The sequence below is a fragment of the Brassica napus genome, chromosome A5 (genome assembly GCF_020379485.1).
Source record: "Brassica napus cultivar Da-Ae chromosome A5, Da-Ae, whole genome shotgun sequence".
Lineage (NCBI taxonomy): Eukaryota > Viridiplantae > Streptophyta > Magnoliopsida > Brassicales > Brassicaceae > Brassica > Brassica napus.
In genome coordinates, this window is record NC_063438.1 from 5,955,227 (window position 1) to 5,973,339 (window position 18,113).

At 34.9% G+C, this 18,113-nt stretch overlaps 4 protein-coding genes and 1 non-coding gene across 5 annotated transcripts; 3 read left to right on the forward strand and 2 right to left on the reverse strand.

The window, feature by feature from the left end:
* Positions 1 to 3,682: 3,682 nt before the first annotated feature.
* Positions 3,683 to 3,756, reverse strand: TRNAT-AGU. Its single transcript has one exon. It is a non-coding gene; the product is annotated as a tRNA-Thr (tRNA).
* A 997-nt stretch (positions 3,757 to 4,753) lies between these two features.
* On the forward strand, positions 4,754 to 6,532 carry LOC106347189 (protein OS-9 homolog). Its single transcript, XM_013786688.3, has 8 exons — positions 4,754 to 4,926; positions 4,990 to 5,066; positions 5,133 to 5,336; positions 5,413 to 5,487; positions 5,567 to 5,658; positions 5,746 to 5,812; positions 5,900 to 6,006; positions 6,235 to 6,532. The coding sequence occupies exons 1-8, from the start codon at positions 4,833 to 4,835 to the stop codon at positions 6,359 to 6,361; spliced, it is 843 nt and encodes a 280-aa protein (XP_013642142.2). The 5' UTR covers positions 4,754 to 4,832; the 3' UTR covers positions 6,362 to 6,532.
* Positions 6,533 to 7,063: 531 nt separating this feature from the next.
* LOC106347188 (galactan beta-1,4-galactosyltransferase GALS1-like) lies at positions 7,064 to 8,913 on the reverse strand. The gene is made up of 2 exons (XM_013786687.3): positions 7,653 to 8,913; positions 7,064 to 7,568 (listed from the first exon to the last, which is right to left on the reverse strand). Exons 1-2 carry the CDS (start codon positions 8,750 to 8,752, stop codon positions 7,211 to 7,213), a joined length of 1,458 nt encoding a protein of 485 aa, XP_013642141.2. The 5' UTR covers positions 8,753 to 8,913; the 3' UTR covers positions 7,064 to 7,210.
* Positions 8,914 to 12,489: 3,576 nt separating this feature from the next.
* Positions 12,490 to 14,877, forward strand: LOC111215848 (mitotic spindle checkpoint protein BUBR1-like). The gene is made up of 11 exons (XM_048780729.1): positions 12,490 to 12,843; positions 12,918 to 12,977; positions 13,056 to 13,200; positions 13,309 to 13,466; positions 13,554 to 13,638; positions 13,721 to 13,790; positions 13,872 to 13,923; positions 14,003 to 14,168; positions 14,263 to 14,357; positions 14,438 to 14,527; positions 14,613 to 14,877. Exons 1-11 carry the CDS (start codon positions 12,647 to 12,649, stop codon positions 14,674 to 14,676), a joined length of 1,182 nt encoding a protein of 393 aa, XP_048636686.1. The 5' UTR covers positions 12,490 to 12,646; the 3' UTR covers positions 14,677 to 14,877.
* A 908-nt stretch (positions 14,878 to 15,785) lies between these two features.
* LOC125609369 (trihelix transcription factor ASR3-like) lies at positions 15,786 to 17,656 on the forward strand. The gene is made up of 3 exons (XM_048780730.1): positions 15,786 to 16,715; positions 16,801 to 16,848; positions 17,257 to 17,656. Exons 1-3 carry the CDS (start codon positions 16,106 to 16,108, stop codon positions 17,553 to 17,555), a joined length of 957 nt encoding a protein of 318 aa, XP_048636687.1. The 5' UTR covers positions 15,786 to 16,105; the 3' UTR covers positions 17,556 to 17,656.
* Positions 17,657 to 18,113: the final 457 nt, after the last annotated feature.

Consider the following 18,113-nt stretch of genomic DNA (forward strand, 5'->3'; position numbering starts at 1 on the left):
TCACCAGGATCATCTATATAATTGGCCCATTATTTATCTAATTAAGAAAAAGTTAGTCAATTTCTAAATATGAAACTAGCTGTTAAAAATATTCAGGTTATTAACATAAACCCTAAATATTTTTGTTGAATTTGAATCAATGAATCATAATCATCTTTAGTTTGATAAATAAATAATCAAAACACCAAAATATAAGATTAAAAAAAAAATCCAATTTGAAATTAGTCCAAAACATGTTTGATTTCGCATTTTTGAAGAAGATGAGTTTGTTTATTAATTTATTTTTAATGTTCTTAACATAAATTACTATACTACTAGTATTATCTCCCGTGCATTGCACGGAAAAGAAGTTTGATGTTATATCTTGCAACATTAATCCCTTATAAACCCAAACTGTAAATTATTGATCGTATTTTCAAAAAAAAATAAATCATTACACATGCAAACAAATTGAGAGAAGGCATATCTCTTGCACAGAGCAAATTAAAATACCAATCTTTTTGTTTTTTGTTTTTCGTCCATCTGCTTTTGTTTTCTTTGGTCAATTCGTTTGTATCATTTTCAATGAAAATAAAAATATAAACATGCAAATAAAAAATAGGAAGACTAACCTCATCAGATTAGGTCTTGCTCTAGAAAGTAGACATGGATCTTTATCGTTTCCTCTACCATCCGAGTTTCTTTATCACATTTGTTACCTTCTGGTTATCAACAAATTTTTCTCTGTTTTTTTCTTGTGGTGCTTCTAAAGTTAGAAGTCTTGTGCATGTGCTCCCATAGGAGTCTCTCTAACTCTCGTTCCCTGAATAATCAATCACAAGCACAATATATAAAACATATATATTTCAGCGATAATAGATTTAGTCCATTTTGAAATGTTACCGACATATTTTGGTCGCGTCACTTTTTCATTTTGCAATATGTAGCTTCTGCTAATATCTAAAAGAGGAAAAAGGTTATAAGAAGATTAGGAGAAAAAGATTTGTGAATAAAAAATCAACATAAAGAAAATTATCCTTTGAGCATAAAGAGTTTGGGCATTTTAAGTCTCACTAACCTTACTTTAACCTTCATCAGCCAGTTTTGTTGTGCGCTTGTCTATCCGTCGCCCATAGCAAGAGACTATGTTGATCTCAGAAATGTAGATACGAACATTATAAAGTTTTGATCTATTTAGTTAGAAACTGAAATGTCATCACATTTTCGGAGAGAGTCATTGGAGCCTCTGCAGAAAAACTTAGGAATTTACGTGCAATAAGAGATGAAGTTGAATTTATGGCACTATAACAGTTTCAGATATAATGAGATCATGGGAGTAGTTGTGAGAAATATTAGGGAGATTTTATATAAAAAATAAATAAAAATAATACATAGAAATCAGTTAAGAAAGACGAAACTGTTTATATATTTTTTTTTGACATTTGTAATTTTTTAAAAAATTGTTAAACATATTCCATATGTCAAAATTTTGTTGGTCTTGTGACTTGTGCTTTAGTATATAAGAGATTTGGGCCTATATAATTTGGGCTTAAAACTAATATGTAACTAAGTTTAAGATTAAAACATATTGATTTCATGAGTTTTTGCAATCGTAAAAATTGAGATAAAAATTAATACAAATCCAAATTTTATTAAATAAATGATTTAATTTTGTCTTTAAATATTAGTGTTTCCATTATTTTTGTGGGGTTCCATTTTTTAGTGGGGTCAATTTTAATTTTCTATTAGGGCTAATACATTTTAACTAAAAAGAAATATAAATATTTTTTTTAAAAGCCTCCGCCCCTGGTATAAGCTATGGGCACTTAACAATCATTGATTGCGTTTTAATATGAACTAGATTTTGACCCGTGCAACCGCACGGGTGTTTGTTTTCACTTTTCTATACATAAATTATTATTTTAGAACATAAATGGTATATATTATAATGTTAATCATATACTTAAATATTTATATAACTATTTCAAATACAATAATTTTATAATTTACATGTTATAATTAATTAATTGTTTAAACCATATGTATTTGCCACTTCTTATTATATATTTATCTTATTGTATTTGTATTTAGTTATTAAGCAAATTAATATATTCATGAGAAAAAATATTTAAAAAATATTTTGTAGTTAATTTATGCTAAATTCTGACCCGTATTTCAAAACTGGATTTCTTTTTACCAATATTTTTATGCTTATTCATTTTAGATAATTTATTATTGTATATATAAAAGTGTAAGATATGTTAATTTTTAGACATGTATTATATAGTTTGTTAATTTTAAGCCGTTCTATCATCATATTATATTTTAAATAAATAGTTTATATTTATGAAAATAAAATTTATAAATTTATCAATTGAATATAATTTTATCATATTTATTTTAGCATAATAATTATATTTTAACATGATCATGACTATAAAAATAGATAAAATAGGATATAATCTATTTATTTTCAGTTCTAAACGATAACTTAAAATACATTAAGTTATTGTTTAAATATTACACAGATTTATTAGAATTTTTAAATATAATATATAAATATATATTATATTTAAAATGAAAATATATTATGATTAAAGTAGTTACAAAGATTTTATATTATTAACTTTAAAGAAATACATGTTAATTTTTATACATATATTATATAGTTTGATAATGTTAACCCATTTTACCAACATATTAGATTTTATTTTTGAACAAAAATATTTTATAATTAAGAAAATAAAATATATAAATATATAAATATATAAATTTAATACAATTTTATTATATTAACTCAATATAATAATTTTATTTTAATATGATTGATTATGATTATATAATAACTAAAATATTATAGATTTTTTTATTTTTCATTTTATATAACTGAATATATTAATGTATAATAATATTTTAAACTAATTTCAAAATTAGTGAAAATATTTAAATATAATTTCGAAAATGAAGATCTTGTAAAAATCTTTTTAAACAGATTTGTTATAATTTTAAAATAAATATATTTATATTTAAAATGAAAAGATATCAAAAGATACTATGATTAAAATATTTTAAAAATTATATTTATTATTAGTCTGAATTAAATATAGTATGAATTTCTATGAATAGGTCCATTAGGTCCATTTTAAAAAAAATCACACATGAATCAAGGTTGTGACTTCTGTTTTAATATATAAGAAGTGATGAATCCAAAGACAAATCAGCTTGTCAACATGATAACTGCACATGCAGGAACAATTGAGAAGGATATGATGCAAAATTGCAAATGCTCTAATAACAGTCTCTATAGGTATATGTGTGTCAAATAGAGAATATGAACTTCTTCTAGATATTTTTAGAACAGATCTCAATTTTTAAATATACTAGCTAGCTTGTGCGCAGAGAGAAGAAATGAATCGAGAATCAGTTTGTTCTTCATAATTATGGTTCTAACTACCATTGTATTTGTAGGCATCTCATTAGCTACTTATATATTCTACAAGTACTACTTTCAGATAATGTCACGTTGCCACTTATGGATTCATAGATTGTCTATTATGGCTCAGTACATGCCACACGATAGCAAAACACTAATGAAGACTCGAAGCAAATGATAACTCTTGAATTTTGAGGCGTTCCCTTGATATATTGTTCGGAAATACCATGCATTGTTTAAAAAGGACAAAAACTAAAAATAAAAAATAAATGCTTTCATTGAGAGTTGAACTCAAGACCTCCCGCTTACTAAACGGGTGCTCTAACCAACTGAGCTATGAAAGCATTTGGTTTCTTCAGGTGTCTGTAACCAAATTAGCCAGACTAGCAATGCAATGGACTTGTATCTAACAAACCTTTGCTCTCTTGTGACGACGATTTTTTTTCAGCTACCAGTGATCTTTGTAGCTTCTGTAAAAATACACAAAAATGGTATAATATTTAACATGTTTACCCAAAAAAAAAAAAACTGTGCTCTTCTTGGCTTAGACTATAACTACTCTTATTTTGACGTTGTAATCGAAAAATGTTTTAAAGAATTGGCACCACTAACCAAACTCGGTGACCGGTGTGGTTTTAGCAGTGGGCATCAAGCATATGAGATCAAAACTTAAATCGCTGCTTTGCTTCTTCTTTAATTCCAAGATAAATCGAATCATCAAAGATTCAAAGTCAAGCTCTCTATGGGTTAGTCGCCGGAACAATCGCTTACTATTTATGGGTTAAACCGTCTCATGATCTCAAAAAGGAACAACAGGTACCCATTTCGACACTCAGGATCTCCAAATTTATTGTTTTGTTGAATGTCCGATCTCAGTTTCGTCTATGGTTTGATTAGGCTAGGGAACTTCTGGTGGCGGATTCAAATCAATACGTGGAGAAGAGGAAACCAGTCGCGGATCCTCAGGTTACTGGTCTGATATATATGGAAACAAGAACAAAACTGATAAACCACAGGAGAGTAACTATACTTTTCTGAAACATCTTTGTTGTAGTGTAAGCTAGGCTCCTTCCACAGTACAAGTTGTGACATACAAACAATCGAATAAAAATGATGGAAACCTTTTTTTTGGAAGGATTTTTAAATGCATTGTCAGGTTTGAGAACCGAATCTTAAACTTCGTTTTTGACTCTTGATGAGAGGGTGTGTTTTTTTTCGGGTCGGGTCGGACTGAACCAGAAACTAGCGTTTTGTAAAACCCAAAAAGACTCTGACCTTAACTAAAGCAGGCTCATATTAATCCAATTTAAATGGGCCGAGTCTGACACGGCCCAATAACAAAAAACTAATACAATCGAGCGACCTCCATCGTCAACAATCTAACCATTGCTATTCGCTTCCCGAATCATCATCGACGACGATGAGGATCACGCAGATCTTATCATCTCTGCTAATAATTTCACTCTCTTCAATCTCCAATGTCTCCTCCGATCAGATCTTCCCAGCTCATCTAGGTACTTCACTTCTCTCAAATTTGATTATTCCAATTGATTCTTGATCAATCTCTCTCTTAACAGTGGGAACATTCAGCCGAAACAATCGCGAACCAAAGTACACCATCGAGTTTCTCCCCGAAGATGCACCTTTCCACCCGGTAAAAACAAAATCTCCAATCTTCACAGTTTCTTGACCTAAACAGTGTTTGATCTATATATATTAGGGTGATAATCTGGAGTCTATGGTGATGCTTGACAAGCAAGGACGCAGATTCTTGTGTTTCTTACCAAAGGAGGAAGAATCCACTACCGGATGGGCCTCTACGCAGCAGAACATGAGCACTGTGTTGATGGAAACCGATAAACAGCTCAAGCTCAAGACTCCTGATGAGCTGCTTCAGCCACTCAATGATCAGTGCCTTCTCAGGGTGAGTAAAGGGGGGGCCTTTTGAGTTCATGTTTCTTTGACCGGAACTGAACCGGTGTTTTTTTTTTGGGGTGCAGCAAGAGGGTTGGTGGTCGTATGAGTTTTGTCATCTGGGGTCTGTAAGGCAGTTACACGTTGAGGATGGCAATAAGGTTTATATGCTTTTTTTCATCTGCTTTCTTGATTCTCCCTATGGTTTTATGAATACCCTTTTGTGTCTTGTGACTGTAGATTGTGCAAGAGTTTTCCTTGGGTAAGTATGACGCAGAGGCAACTGCTGCTTTTAATCAAAATGTGTCTCATGCTTCTACTATGAAAGAGAGGTATATAAAGCTGTGGTTTTACTTTTGTTATTAACTTTATATCCGAAGGCTGTGTATCTCAGAGGTTTTGTTTGTGTTTTTTGAAAGGTATCATTCTCATATATTCACCAATGGGACCACCTGTGATCTTACAGGAACGCCTCGTGAAGTCGAGGTATAGGCTATAGCTTAGTATCTACAATCTTTTACGTTTAGCTGATGGAATTGAGGATTCATAATTCTTGAAATTTTCTAAATGCAGGTGAGGTTTGTATGCGCGGAGACCAGGGCAATGGTCACTTCTATCACTGAGCTATCTACTTGCAAGTACGCTCTGACTGTTCAGTGTCCGACCTTGTGCAAGCATCCGTAAGTAATCTCGTTTACTTTAAGTCTCATTTTCAATATAGACTTTCAACTGTCACAACAAATCATTGTAATGCAAAATATATATGTGTGATCGTATTACCAAAGACAAGAACAAAATTTTTTTTTTGAAACGATGTCCGAAATGGAGACATAAATTTAGTTGATATAGTAAACTTATGATGATCCCTTTGGTTTGTTAAACTTGTTGTTCTTGTGGGGGCATTGCAGGCTGTTTCAGCTAGAGAAACCAGTGTCACATACGATCCACTGCAATTTGATCCCACAGGAAGAAGACGCATCAAGAAACGAGGAAGAACGAGTAGTAGGCGAATCACCTAAGGTTGCCGATTCTTGAAAACCGCTCAAGTGAAGCGCAGGAGTAACAGTTAATACAGTAACTATATATATAAGAGCTAGTATATGTCCAGTGTCGGTGTGTTTACTCGTTGAATTGTTCATGGTCCCAAAACCTGTTTTACTGAAGAATGAATGAGATGAATTTATTCCAAGTTTTACTTGATTCTTATTCATCTTATCTCATTCATCTTGTGTTCAATCATATCCTTTTTGATGTTTTCCATTTACATCTGGTCATGAGAAAATTATTTAAAGCAATACCAGAAACAAAAGTCTATAACAGGCAAATATAATCTTTCCTGTAAATAGAAGTGTCATAGAAGGCTACAAAGAATCAGGTGTGTTCCTTTTCATGACCTTGTTTAATAGTATCCAGAAGCTACCTTTGTCTTGCCTAAGAATCGAATCACATTGAAAACTAATAGTCATCTAATAATACAAATAATTAGCTTTGACTTATTTGCTTTAATAATTTCATGCTCATGTTTATATAGTCCCAATTAGTTCATATCATTGGATCAATTATTGAATGACATAACACTCCATATTATACTTGTCCCACCAGTTTACTATGTATTATCAATCATATATATATATTCATATGAGCAAGGTCTTGATTACTCTGATTTACTATACTAATAAGTTCTTCTTCTTTTTTGTGATGTGACTTTCATTATAAGTTCAAAACTCAACGAGAGAACACAACAAGTTCAAAAAAATTTTGATAAAAAGTTATTAATGAAATAGTAAAAGAGGACGCAACATAAACGAAGGTGATACAAGTAAAGGGGAACGAACTATACCATTATAGACAAAATGCTTATCAAGGGGATTAAGTTACGTCTGGTCATGAGAAATTCTTCACAGCTTCCGTCCCAAGTTTCTTCTCCTCAAACTCTTTAACCGTGTTAACTAGCTTCTTCATCTTGTCGTCATACACATACGGAAGCTTCTTGTAAAATGTCACATTGTCCTTGGCCGAAACAGGCAGCATCTCTCTGCAAAGCTCCTCGTGCACTGTTATAGTGTTGTGGTAATGGTAATAACGGATCTTCCTCTCCGTCTTGTGTAACGTTTTGCCTACTACGTTTTCAGACATGTGAACTCCTGTCGCAAACGCGTTCTTGGCTTGGATCGCGTATTTCCTGTCGCGTCTTATGTTCGTTCTCGATTCCCTAAATAACATCTTCTCAAATCCCCATTGCCTGATAACAACAACAACACACCAAACAAGATCACATCCCTAATCAAAGTGAAAGCTAAGTGGAGTGGACTCAAAGAAGCAGTACCTGGGGTAATCTTGAGATGAGTCATTCAAGCAAAGAACATTAGACATTGGGTTCTGCTCAATCGTGAACTGAGTGTAACGCGAGAACTCATTGAGAACCGACTCAAGCGTGTTCCCATCGGGTAAATAGATATACTCATCAACATCGAAGAAGAAGGTCCAATTCGCAGCGTGACGATACTTATGCAAACAATCATTAACAATCAAGAACTGGTTATAATAGTAACCATCGTAATTAGACTGATCCCTAATGTCCTGAAGCGTGACCCTCCCGGCACGAATCCACGGATCAAGAACCTCCCTCACCTCCGGCGAAACACCGCCGGCGTCGTGGAATACGAAATGCGATCTGTCTCCGAAGAACCAAGCGTGGTAAGCCATCCACTCCCTCATGCGCGACGAGCTCACGTTACCATACAACGACGAGCCGCAGTAGAGGTACTCGTAGGGATACGGCGGCGAGAATCTGGACTCGTCGTAAGATCCGGCGGACTCTTCAAGCGTCGTGAATCTTTCGAAGAGCTTGGGGGATTCGTTGTAGTAGGCGTTGAGCATGAGCTTGCCTCCGGAGTTGTCGGAGTTGGGGTTCGAGGGGAATGTGCAGTTGACGACGACGACGGTGTAGACGCGGCCGTAGCCCCAGTCCGGGAGAATCTTCACCGCTTTGGCTCGGAGAGAGGTTCCGTTGGTGGATAGCCACTCGCACTTGAACCACGGCTTCCCGAAGACGTGGATCGGCTTCGACGCGAGGCCGACGACGGCGAACGTCGCCGGTCCGCCGCGGTAAGCTCCCATGAGGACGAACAGCGCCGCCGCGTTTCCGAACGGTTTGAAAACGCGTTTGTTCGGATCCGACGGGGTTGAGGCGGCGAGAGAGGCGGTGAAGTTCTCAGTTGAGGAGAGGATGGTGGTGGTGGTGAGGGAGATGGGAGAGGCGGCGGAGCAGGGACGAGCGGCGGTGGAGATGAGGCTGTGGTAGTAAGGAGGAAGGTTCCAGATGATCAAGACGAGGGAGAGAGCTAGCAATGTAGCGACTAACGGCTTCTTCTCGAGGAATTTCACGGTGGTGGTGGTCACCGGCGGTAATATTTCCTTCCGCATTTTTTTGCCGGCGACGGTGAGACTAAAACGCGGCGTTTTGGTTTAGAGATTTAAATAAATTAAAAATATTAGTGTGACGACAAGCGTCAGAGAGAAGTGAGTATAGTAGCTTTGCCGACACGGCGTTTGGATTATAGAGGGACTCGTGGCTAGTGTTGTGGTGTGGAGGTTGTTGTTGTTATAAATGCCCTTGGATCGATTGTTATTTACGAAAACGACACCGCACCTAATCGTAAAGTTGATCGTCTCCAGTGCTGGCTCCCAGTTGATCGCTTTGTGGGACCCTTGATTTGTGCCAGGTTGGCGTAACGGTGCTAACTCTGATGATTTGTTTTTTTTATAAGTTTACCAATGGGAATGAAAAGTTACTAAAAGAGTAACAAAGAAAAAGTTAAAAGAGTTTGAGAAGAAAAAAAGTGAAAAATAAATGGGATAGATTTTGTTAAAGAGTTAGTTAATTTGCAGTCAAAAGATAAAAGAAAAAAAGAGTTTGTAAATTCTTTTCAATAGATTCCGCTGTAGTGACTAATTAACTGAAAAATGTTTTTTATAGTCAAATCTCAAGATTGAATGGTGTTGTTGATGACTGATAGTTCGAAAACAAATAAAATAAAAATTAAATTTATATAAATGATCTGAGTTTATATAAAGTGTTTGTCCGTTTCACCGATGATGGTGTAAATTTATAATCCAAATTACATGTGAAAACTTGAAACAATAAAACAAATTTCGCATTGATTTTTTAAGCCTATACCACAGTACCATTTCATTTAAAAGTATTTTACTACTTCTATTTCACAAAGTTAATTTTTTAATGTTTTCACGTATATTGAAAAAAAATCACTAGTATTGTTTTATGTGACTATTATTTTCAAAAATTTTAACCAATAATAATTCTTTAAGATCAATTAACTGTTTTGAAATTTATAACTATTTCATAAAAAAAACACAAAAAACTATGTTTGTAAAAAAATTATCTTAATGGAATGGAATACATATTTAGAAGAGAAAGGTATTTTTGATAACTGACAATAGTTCAATGTGACAAATTCAAAAATCCAACTCTAATAAATATATCATGAAGTTCGTGAGCAATAATAGCAATCACCTTGTTTGTTGTCGAAATATTACATTGAAGGTCCCACGGTCACATCCATGTTTAAGCTACTAGATCCAGGTCTGAGTGAAGCTATATTTAAGTATTCGTTAATATTTTTTTCTTTGACTAAACTTTGTTTTCGTTAATAGTTTTGAGCAGAACTTATTATAATTAATACCATTTATATTGTATTCTTTTATTTTTATTTATGTTTTCCTCCAAAATAAAAAACTTTAAAACATATTTTTAAGTTAGTTCACAAGATAATTGAGGTTAAGATAGATGTCACAATTTGAACCAAAAACGTTTTTAATGATTAGTCTGATAGTTTCTATGTGTATAAAATAGAAGAATGTTATTTTCTTTTAAAAGATTTTTTTTCTAAATATGAAATAAATATCAATTTTTTGTCTAAAAATAAAAGTGATTTGAAAAATAATGTCATGTGTAAATAGCATTTGGAGTCAACTATAGAAATTTGTTAAAATTTTATTTTTACAAAAAAATGTATAACTAGTTCATGATGGTTCACGATTATCACGGGGTTAGGGATTGTGGCCGCTTGAGTCCTTCCATTACACTACATTATTAGCACTGTATTAGTGTATATATATATATATGGTACTAGCCCTGATTATACATAAAATGCCTTAATGACAATTCTCTTGGAGAAAATTAGTCATTATAAACGTTAGTTGTGTAACCAGTTAAAGTGTATCATCTATAATTGTACCGTGACAATCCGTTCCACTCACTAGAACCTCAGATTCACGGTCATGCAGGACACTGACCCCAACTCTGCTATTATGAATCATTTCTGACTCCATAATTAAGTTGTTGGTGCGTTTGGCGTTCTTCGAACCCATCTTACTTTTTAACCACATTTCTACAGGATGAGTTGTCACCAATTGATCTGCATAGCCGTGAACATGGAGTCTACGGAACAGATTGTCACATGTACATTGGTTGTTCAGCTTGTTATCTATTGTTGTATGCGTTTAATTTTTGATTAGCCTATCTACTGACTTGCTATTATTGAAAGTCTAAATTCAGAGTCAGTCAGTCATTAATCCATGTTCTTTCGAAATTGTGCTCTACAGATCAATTTGAGAAAGCTGCAAGTACTAGGATGGACACCAAAAGACCCATGTAGGAGATAGTTTAATGAAATTGTGAACTCTCTTAGCATCTTAAACCCGAAAAGAGTATTTGACGTATTTGATTAGACAACGAACCTCTTGTTTCAGAAAATATTGTAGGTCAAAGTTGATGCAATGTTTAAACTTCCACATAACAAAAAGGGTTAAACATAACATGTCGCCATAAGTACATTTCTTTTAATGTAGTGTTTAGATGATCCCTTAATTGATTATAAACATGATGTTTTCGTCTAATTGTGGAACTCCTGAGACTTAGGAGTACTACGCAAATAATTTATGTTTTAATATTAACAAGCATATGTAAATTTAATGCGAATATGATTGCATGCTTATTCCGTTTGATAATCATAGCTAAATACAGTTAAGACTTCACTTTTTTTTTCAAAACGTAAACGTCAATAAAGGAGACCATGTGTCACATTGCAAAGCTGAAGGATACCATGTATCTTTTTATTGTTATTTTTCGTCATACTTTTTTTTATTTGAGTTTATTTTTCTTGCTGTCAACGTTTTTCAGAATCTTTTCACAATCGTGTCGGTCGACGTTGTTACAATCAATTCCAACCACAAGTAATAGTCCTTTATACGAAACCTTCATTATGTGATTGGCCATCATAAGTTAGCATACTGAGTTTGTCGTGCAAAACGCAATGTGTTTGATCATCCATTGTGGAAACTTGTGACCGACAAAGTGAATCTTGTGGTAAAACTGTTTTAGCCTCCATGGTAAAAGTAAACTATGCTCATAAGACCAATAAAAACGGTAAAAATCTAACATGATTACATCTTCTTAAATTTAGCTGTGATAGGTGTTATGAAAAACTAGTAAACCACCGAATGATATTTTTTTTTATCGCAAATCTTCAAGCTTTTGGGATAATCTTTTTTTTTTTTTGGTAAAGTAACAATACATGTTCAATCATTTTACCTTCAATTAGTATAAAATTGCCATCTACAGGTTTAACAACAGTGAAATCATTTTTGTTGCTGTTCCTCATTCTTTTCCCCATAATTATTTATTTTTGTGGCCATGTCCGTTATCCAGTGTTGCAAATCCAAGTGCATACAATTTATTTTATCAGATTGATGATTCTGTTTGTCAACTAATTTATCTAAGTAAAAGCACTTTGCTATGCACTTCACTAAATAAGTACATGCATTTTTAGGTTTTGGGGCCCCTTACTTTATATAATTTATTATAAAAAAAAGGGCTCAAGGCAAAAGCAATCACGGATTCACGGTCCTGAGTCCTGACTATAAGCCATAGTCACTCTCACTCCCTTTGTTATTCTCTTGTTTATTTGTGAACAAAGCATATTCCATAGCCTATTGACGACGTATCTAACTGACCACCTATCACTCCAACGTCACAGCCACGAAAAAGTTACAAACAAATCCAAAAGCCGTTACCACCACAAAATGCAACAACGTAAACGATTATTAAAAAAAAAAAAAAGCAAATCCTGGCCCATCTAAACTAGGCCCATCAAAACGTGGGCCCACCACCTACACGCTCCCCTCATATATCAAAGCTGTGGAAGCAAGCACTCATCGAGTAACCTAACGGCTATATTCCCTTAAAGATTTCAAAATTTTCTAGCGAAGAAGAAGAAGAAGAAAGAAACAAACATCTCTATGGCGGAAACGAGAGTTGAGATCTCAGATCCAGAATCAGAGTTCTTCGCTTCGAAGCAAGAGACGGGACACGAGTGGGAGCTTTTCAAGGAGAACGTCAGGCCTCTCAAGAGAGGACGCAACGTTCGTCTCCTCAACCACGCCCTCAAATCTCACACCGACCACCAATTACGAAAGACCCTCGTCGAGAAACGGAGGTAAAGCTTTCAACTTTCATCACATCTCTATAGCTCTCTTCAGGGTTTCAATCCTAATTGTCTGCTTGATTTAGGAAGTTGATTGAGGAGATCGATGAGTACGATGGCGATGACCCTCTCTTTCCCTGGATCCAGTGAGTTCTGGGTTCTTGAAAAAATTTCAACTTTATCGTAAATAGAGAATCTTTAACCAATCTGAGCTTTTGCTTCAGGTGTATAAAATGGGTACAAGAGGCGTTTCCACCAGGTGGAGAGTGCTCGGGACTGTTGGTGATATACGAGCAGTGCGTGAGAAAGTTCTGGCACTCGGAGCGGTATAAGGATGATCTTCGTTATCTCAAAGTTTGGTTGGAATATGTAAATGCTTTCTCTCTCTCTGATCTCTTTTAGCTCTCCTTCAATGATCTTTCTTTGTATTGAGGAGTATAGTACTAAATGAGAAGTGGTAATCTTTTTTTTGGAAAGGCGGAGCATTGTGCTGATGCGGAAGTGATTTACAAGTTTCTAGAGGTTAATGAGATTGGAAAGACACATGCTTTGTACTACATAGCTTATGCCTTGCACATGGAGTTTAAGTCTAAGGTGAAAACGGCTAATGAGATATTCAATCTCGGAATCTCTAGGTAAGTGTGATACATTTTGGTCCTTATATTTCAGATTTTTGTGACATGGGTTGATTGAAAGAGTGTGGGGGCTTTCTTTATGTGCAGAAACGCAAAGCCTGTGGAGAAGTTGAATGATGCTTATAAGAAGTTCATGGTGAGGACTATGAGAAGGCCCAACACAGCTGATGAAGTAAGAGGTTTCTCTTGTTTGTAAGCTTCCTTATGTTTTTTTTTGTCTACATGATGCTTAATGTGTCCACCTTTACCAGCAGGAGCCAAAGGAGAATAGTGAATTACCGTCAAGAAGCTTTGGCACTGTATTGTCTAGGGTAGATAACAATAGTGAGTGTCACATTAACTTTTACCTTTGGACATCATTGAAACGTTTTGTTAAGATCTCTTACATGACAATGTTTTGTATAGATACAGGAAGGCAAGCGTTAGGACCACAAGCCAAAAAGCCAAAGCTGAATCAGTAAGTGATTCTTTAAAGCATATGCAAGCTTCAGCAAAACTCTTTAACTTATTTTGCAAACTCAATATGATCTGTGCAGATCATCCAAGGCACCTTTATCTATTTACACAGACACTACATCAGGGAATCAACAACAAGAGTCGGATAAGTCAAAACCAGAGTATGGTTCTTGGCTGATGCTTGGAGGCAGAGCAGAGAGGAACAAAGAAAACAATTCTCTACCTGGAAAATGGAAAACATTCAAGGTATTTTTTAATCTGCTCTAATAATCTCCACAACAAAACTAAGTTACACTCTGCGAATTTGATTACTTAGCTGCATTTATATGTATCCTGGCAGGTTCCTCAGAAACCTGTTGTGAGAACTCCTGCAGCTTCCTCCTTTGAGGTTTTTGTGGATGAAGAAGAAGAAGAAGAAGAAGAAGAATGTACAGAGTAAGTTAGACAAAATATGAATGTTTTCGCAGCAAGAAACAGATGTTTTGTTACTGACTTTTTTGATTATGAAATTGCAGAGAGGGAGGAGAGAAGAAGACTAAAAGCGAAACCAACTCATCATCATCATCAAACGCTCTGCCGCTTAATGATGGCCGTGAGATTAAGAAGTAAGCATTAACTCCTCTTTTTGATTCATTCACCAAACACAGATGTATCTAACAATGTTTACTTTTTCAAAAAAAAAAATTGCAGAGAAACAGAGCTGCTTAGGCAGAACCCTCTAAGACATTTCCCACCCAACAGCTTCTTACGATGATAATGTTATATCATCATCTCTACCAACAAGCATAACAGACACGATCTTCTGAGTTTGAGCTTTGAGCTTTTGTCTATAAAGCTCCTTTTAATTTTCATGTTTGGATTTGTTTTTGTGATGTACTGAGATTTTTATGTGCTATGATGAGCTTTTTCATGTTTCTTTAAAATTATGAGTTCTTTAATTGATTTCAGTTCGTTACTTAACATCTTTTAAATTAAGGAATCACTATAGTCAACGTTATTTAAAGTTTCACTGTAATAGATGCGTAATGGGTACAAATTACAAAAGAATAGTAATTTGATTGGGCACTACTCTCAGAAAAAAACAACAACTCAATGCTACAAGAAAAACGAGTTGGCCTTAAGCAGATGGGAGGGGGCATAATCAAAGCATTAATAGTCATTTTAATAAATGATTAAAAACCAATGATGCGATTTAGGAGATAGACTTTGAGTGGTAAACAAGGGAAAATGAGAAGAAGAGAAAACCTCTTGGGGAAATTTTATTTGGAGTTAGTGGTAGGGGCATCATTTCATTTCATTGTCTACCCTTTAGAGCTTTTAAGGGGTTCCTCTATGCCAGTACTTTATATATTTGCTACTTAACTAGCATATAACCACTCAATAGAGATTTTAATAAAATAAAATAAAAAAGCAAATTTTATGAGTTAGATTAATCTTGGAAAAAAATCTTTCATCAGTACAAAAATATTGTGAATTTCATTTTTGAATATTGTAACTCTACCTTTTAGGGCTTATAAGGGGTGTCTCTATGCCAATACTTTTCATATTTGCTACTTAACTAACATATACCATTCAATAGAGATTTCATATTTTAATAAACAAAAGGCAAATTATATGAGTTAGGTTAATCTTGATGAATTATTTCATGTGTATGAAAATATTGTAAATCTCAACTGAGGCTTACATATATGACATGAATATTTATGATTAGCTAAATAATAATTAAATTTTAATTTTGTTTTAAGATTGAATCTTGGCCGTAGAAAATAAGGTGATGATGATAGTGATATACTGATATGTCAAAAAATCAGGAAATAGCCCAATCAAAGCAAGTAATCCCCCTAATTGGAGTAAAGAATTAAAGATTACCCATCTACTTGATTATATGCCCTTAATTCAACAAATCAACATGAACCTTAAGCATGTGTTAAGGGCCGAGATTAAATAAAGAAGAAATTAAGGGTCAATATATCTACAGTTACCAAATTAAAAATAAAATTATAGATTTTTATACATAAAAGTCATTATCTCCACAAAACAAATCCTTCTCCTCGTTCATTAGCACTCTCTCCCCGCCGCAAACGCCGTAACGGGGATGTTCTCACCATAACACCGTTGAATCTAATCCCGTTTCTACACGTGCCATAACCAAAACGGGATTTAAGTAAGAATATTCCGTTTCGATGGCTATGGAACCGTTGGGGTTGGGAGTGAACGTCGCTGACGGTGACGGTAACGTTAACGGCGGTGGGGAGAATAATAACACTACTACTACCACCCCGTCTAACGAAGCCGGAGATGACGGCGTCAAGACGGCGAGGCTGCCACGCTGGACGAGACAGGAGATACTGGTGCTGATCCAAGGGAAGAGAGTGGCGGAGAACAGAGTCCGGCGAGGGAGGGCGGCGGGCATGGCGCTCGGGTCGGGTCAAATGGAGCCCAAGTGGGCGTCGGTGTCGTCGTACTGCAGGCGTCACGGCGTGAACCGAGGGCCGGTTCAGTGCCGGAAAAGGTGGAGCAATCTCGCCGGAGATTACAAGAAGATCAAGGAGTGGGAGTCTCAGGTTAAGGAGGAGGCGGAGTCGTATTGGGTGATGAGGAACGACGTTCGTAGAGAGAGGAAGCTTCCTGGTTTTTTCGATAAAGAGGTTTACGATATTGTAGACGGCGGCGTTGTTCCTCCGGCGAATCCGGTTCTTGCGCTTGGTTTGGCTCCGGCGTCGACGTCGGCGGAGGAGCCGGCGAGGAGTGTGGAGAAGTTGAGTTTGGCTTCGGCGCCTAAGTCACTTATAGGTAAAACTGAGATCAAACACAATACTTTATTTGTTCATCATCGTGAATTCTCAATTTGATAAAGTTCATTTTTTTTTTAATAAAGATGTTATAGACAAGGAGAAGCAAGCAGCTTGTGAAGCAGCAGATCAAGGTTTGTGTGTTTTGTCTTTTTCATATTCTAGCAAAAGATTAGATTGCTCGTGCTTGGGTTCGAACCTGTGACCTTGGAAGCTTCTATAGGGTCTTTAGTGCTTTGCAAAGAACACTATAGAAAGGTTTTGATTTGGAGGACTTATAAATGTTTAACTCTCTGTGTTTCTCTATCTCCATTCTCACTATGATCTATTACATAGTCTTAAACCTTGATCTACACGCTTGTCTTAAACAAGTGTAAGAGCTCTAACATTTCTCTTGATTATGTACTTACGTAGGAGAATGGTTTCATATTGTAAAATGAATTACTTGTGTTACTATATTAACTATGATCTTTTTTGTTTTATGTTGAAGGCTCTACATTATTTTGTTTTTTCACCTAAAAGATTGATTTTTGTTATTGAAGGTGGAATGAAAGAGAGACATCCAGAAGCAGCAAACCCGGAAGCTGCATCGACATCTCAAGAAGAGAGAAAGCGTAAACGAACATCTAGTGGTGAAGAAGAAGGAGAAGCAACAAAGAGCAGGCAGGACCAGTTGATAGAGATACTAGAAAGAAACGGGCAGTTACTGGCGGCACAGCTTGAAGTTCAGAATACAAACTTGAAGCTAGACAGAGAGCAAAGAAAAGACCATGGTGATAACTTAGTCGCTGTTCTCAACAAGCTCGCAGATGCTGTGGCAAAAATCGCAGATAAGTTATAGATATAGTAGTAATACATTATATATATGTACATTTCTTCGAATATTGGTTCAGCTTTACTTCTCATTACTCCCTCCGTTTTTTAATATAAGTCGTTTTAGAATTGTGCACATAGATTAAGAAATCATTAATTTTTTCTATTTTCTAAACAAAAACATCATTAATTATTTACCTAACCACAAATCAACCAATAACAAAATAGAAGGTATATTATCATTGGTCATATAACATTAAGTGTTAATAAATTTTACATAGAAAACTGAAAATGTCATATAATTTGGAACATAAAAATTTCTCTAAAACGACTTATATAAAAAAACGGAGAGAGTATTATTCTTCTCTCTTTTTTTTTTGTTTCTTATTTACCAACATTGTTGATTGAACATCGATGCGATGCCACCCAAAGAGGCTCTATAGCAAATCTTATATAAACATGGAGAGTTATATAGTTTTGGACATCAGTTTTTTTTTTCTTCCCTTTGCCCTTTTCACTGATTCAGATATCTTAAAAAAAAACTAATAAGACATGTAGATTTATCTGTTCTAGGACATCAAATGTA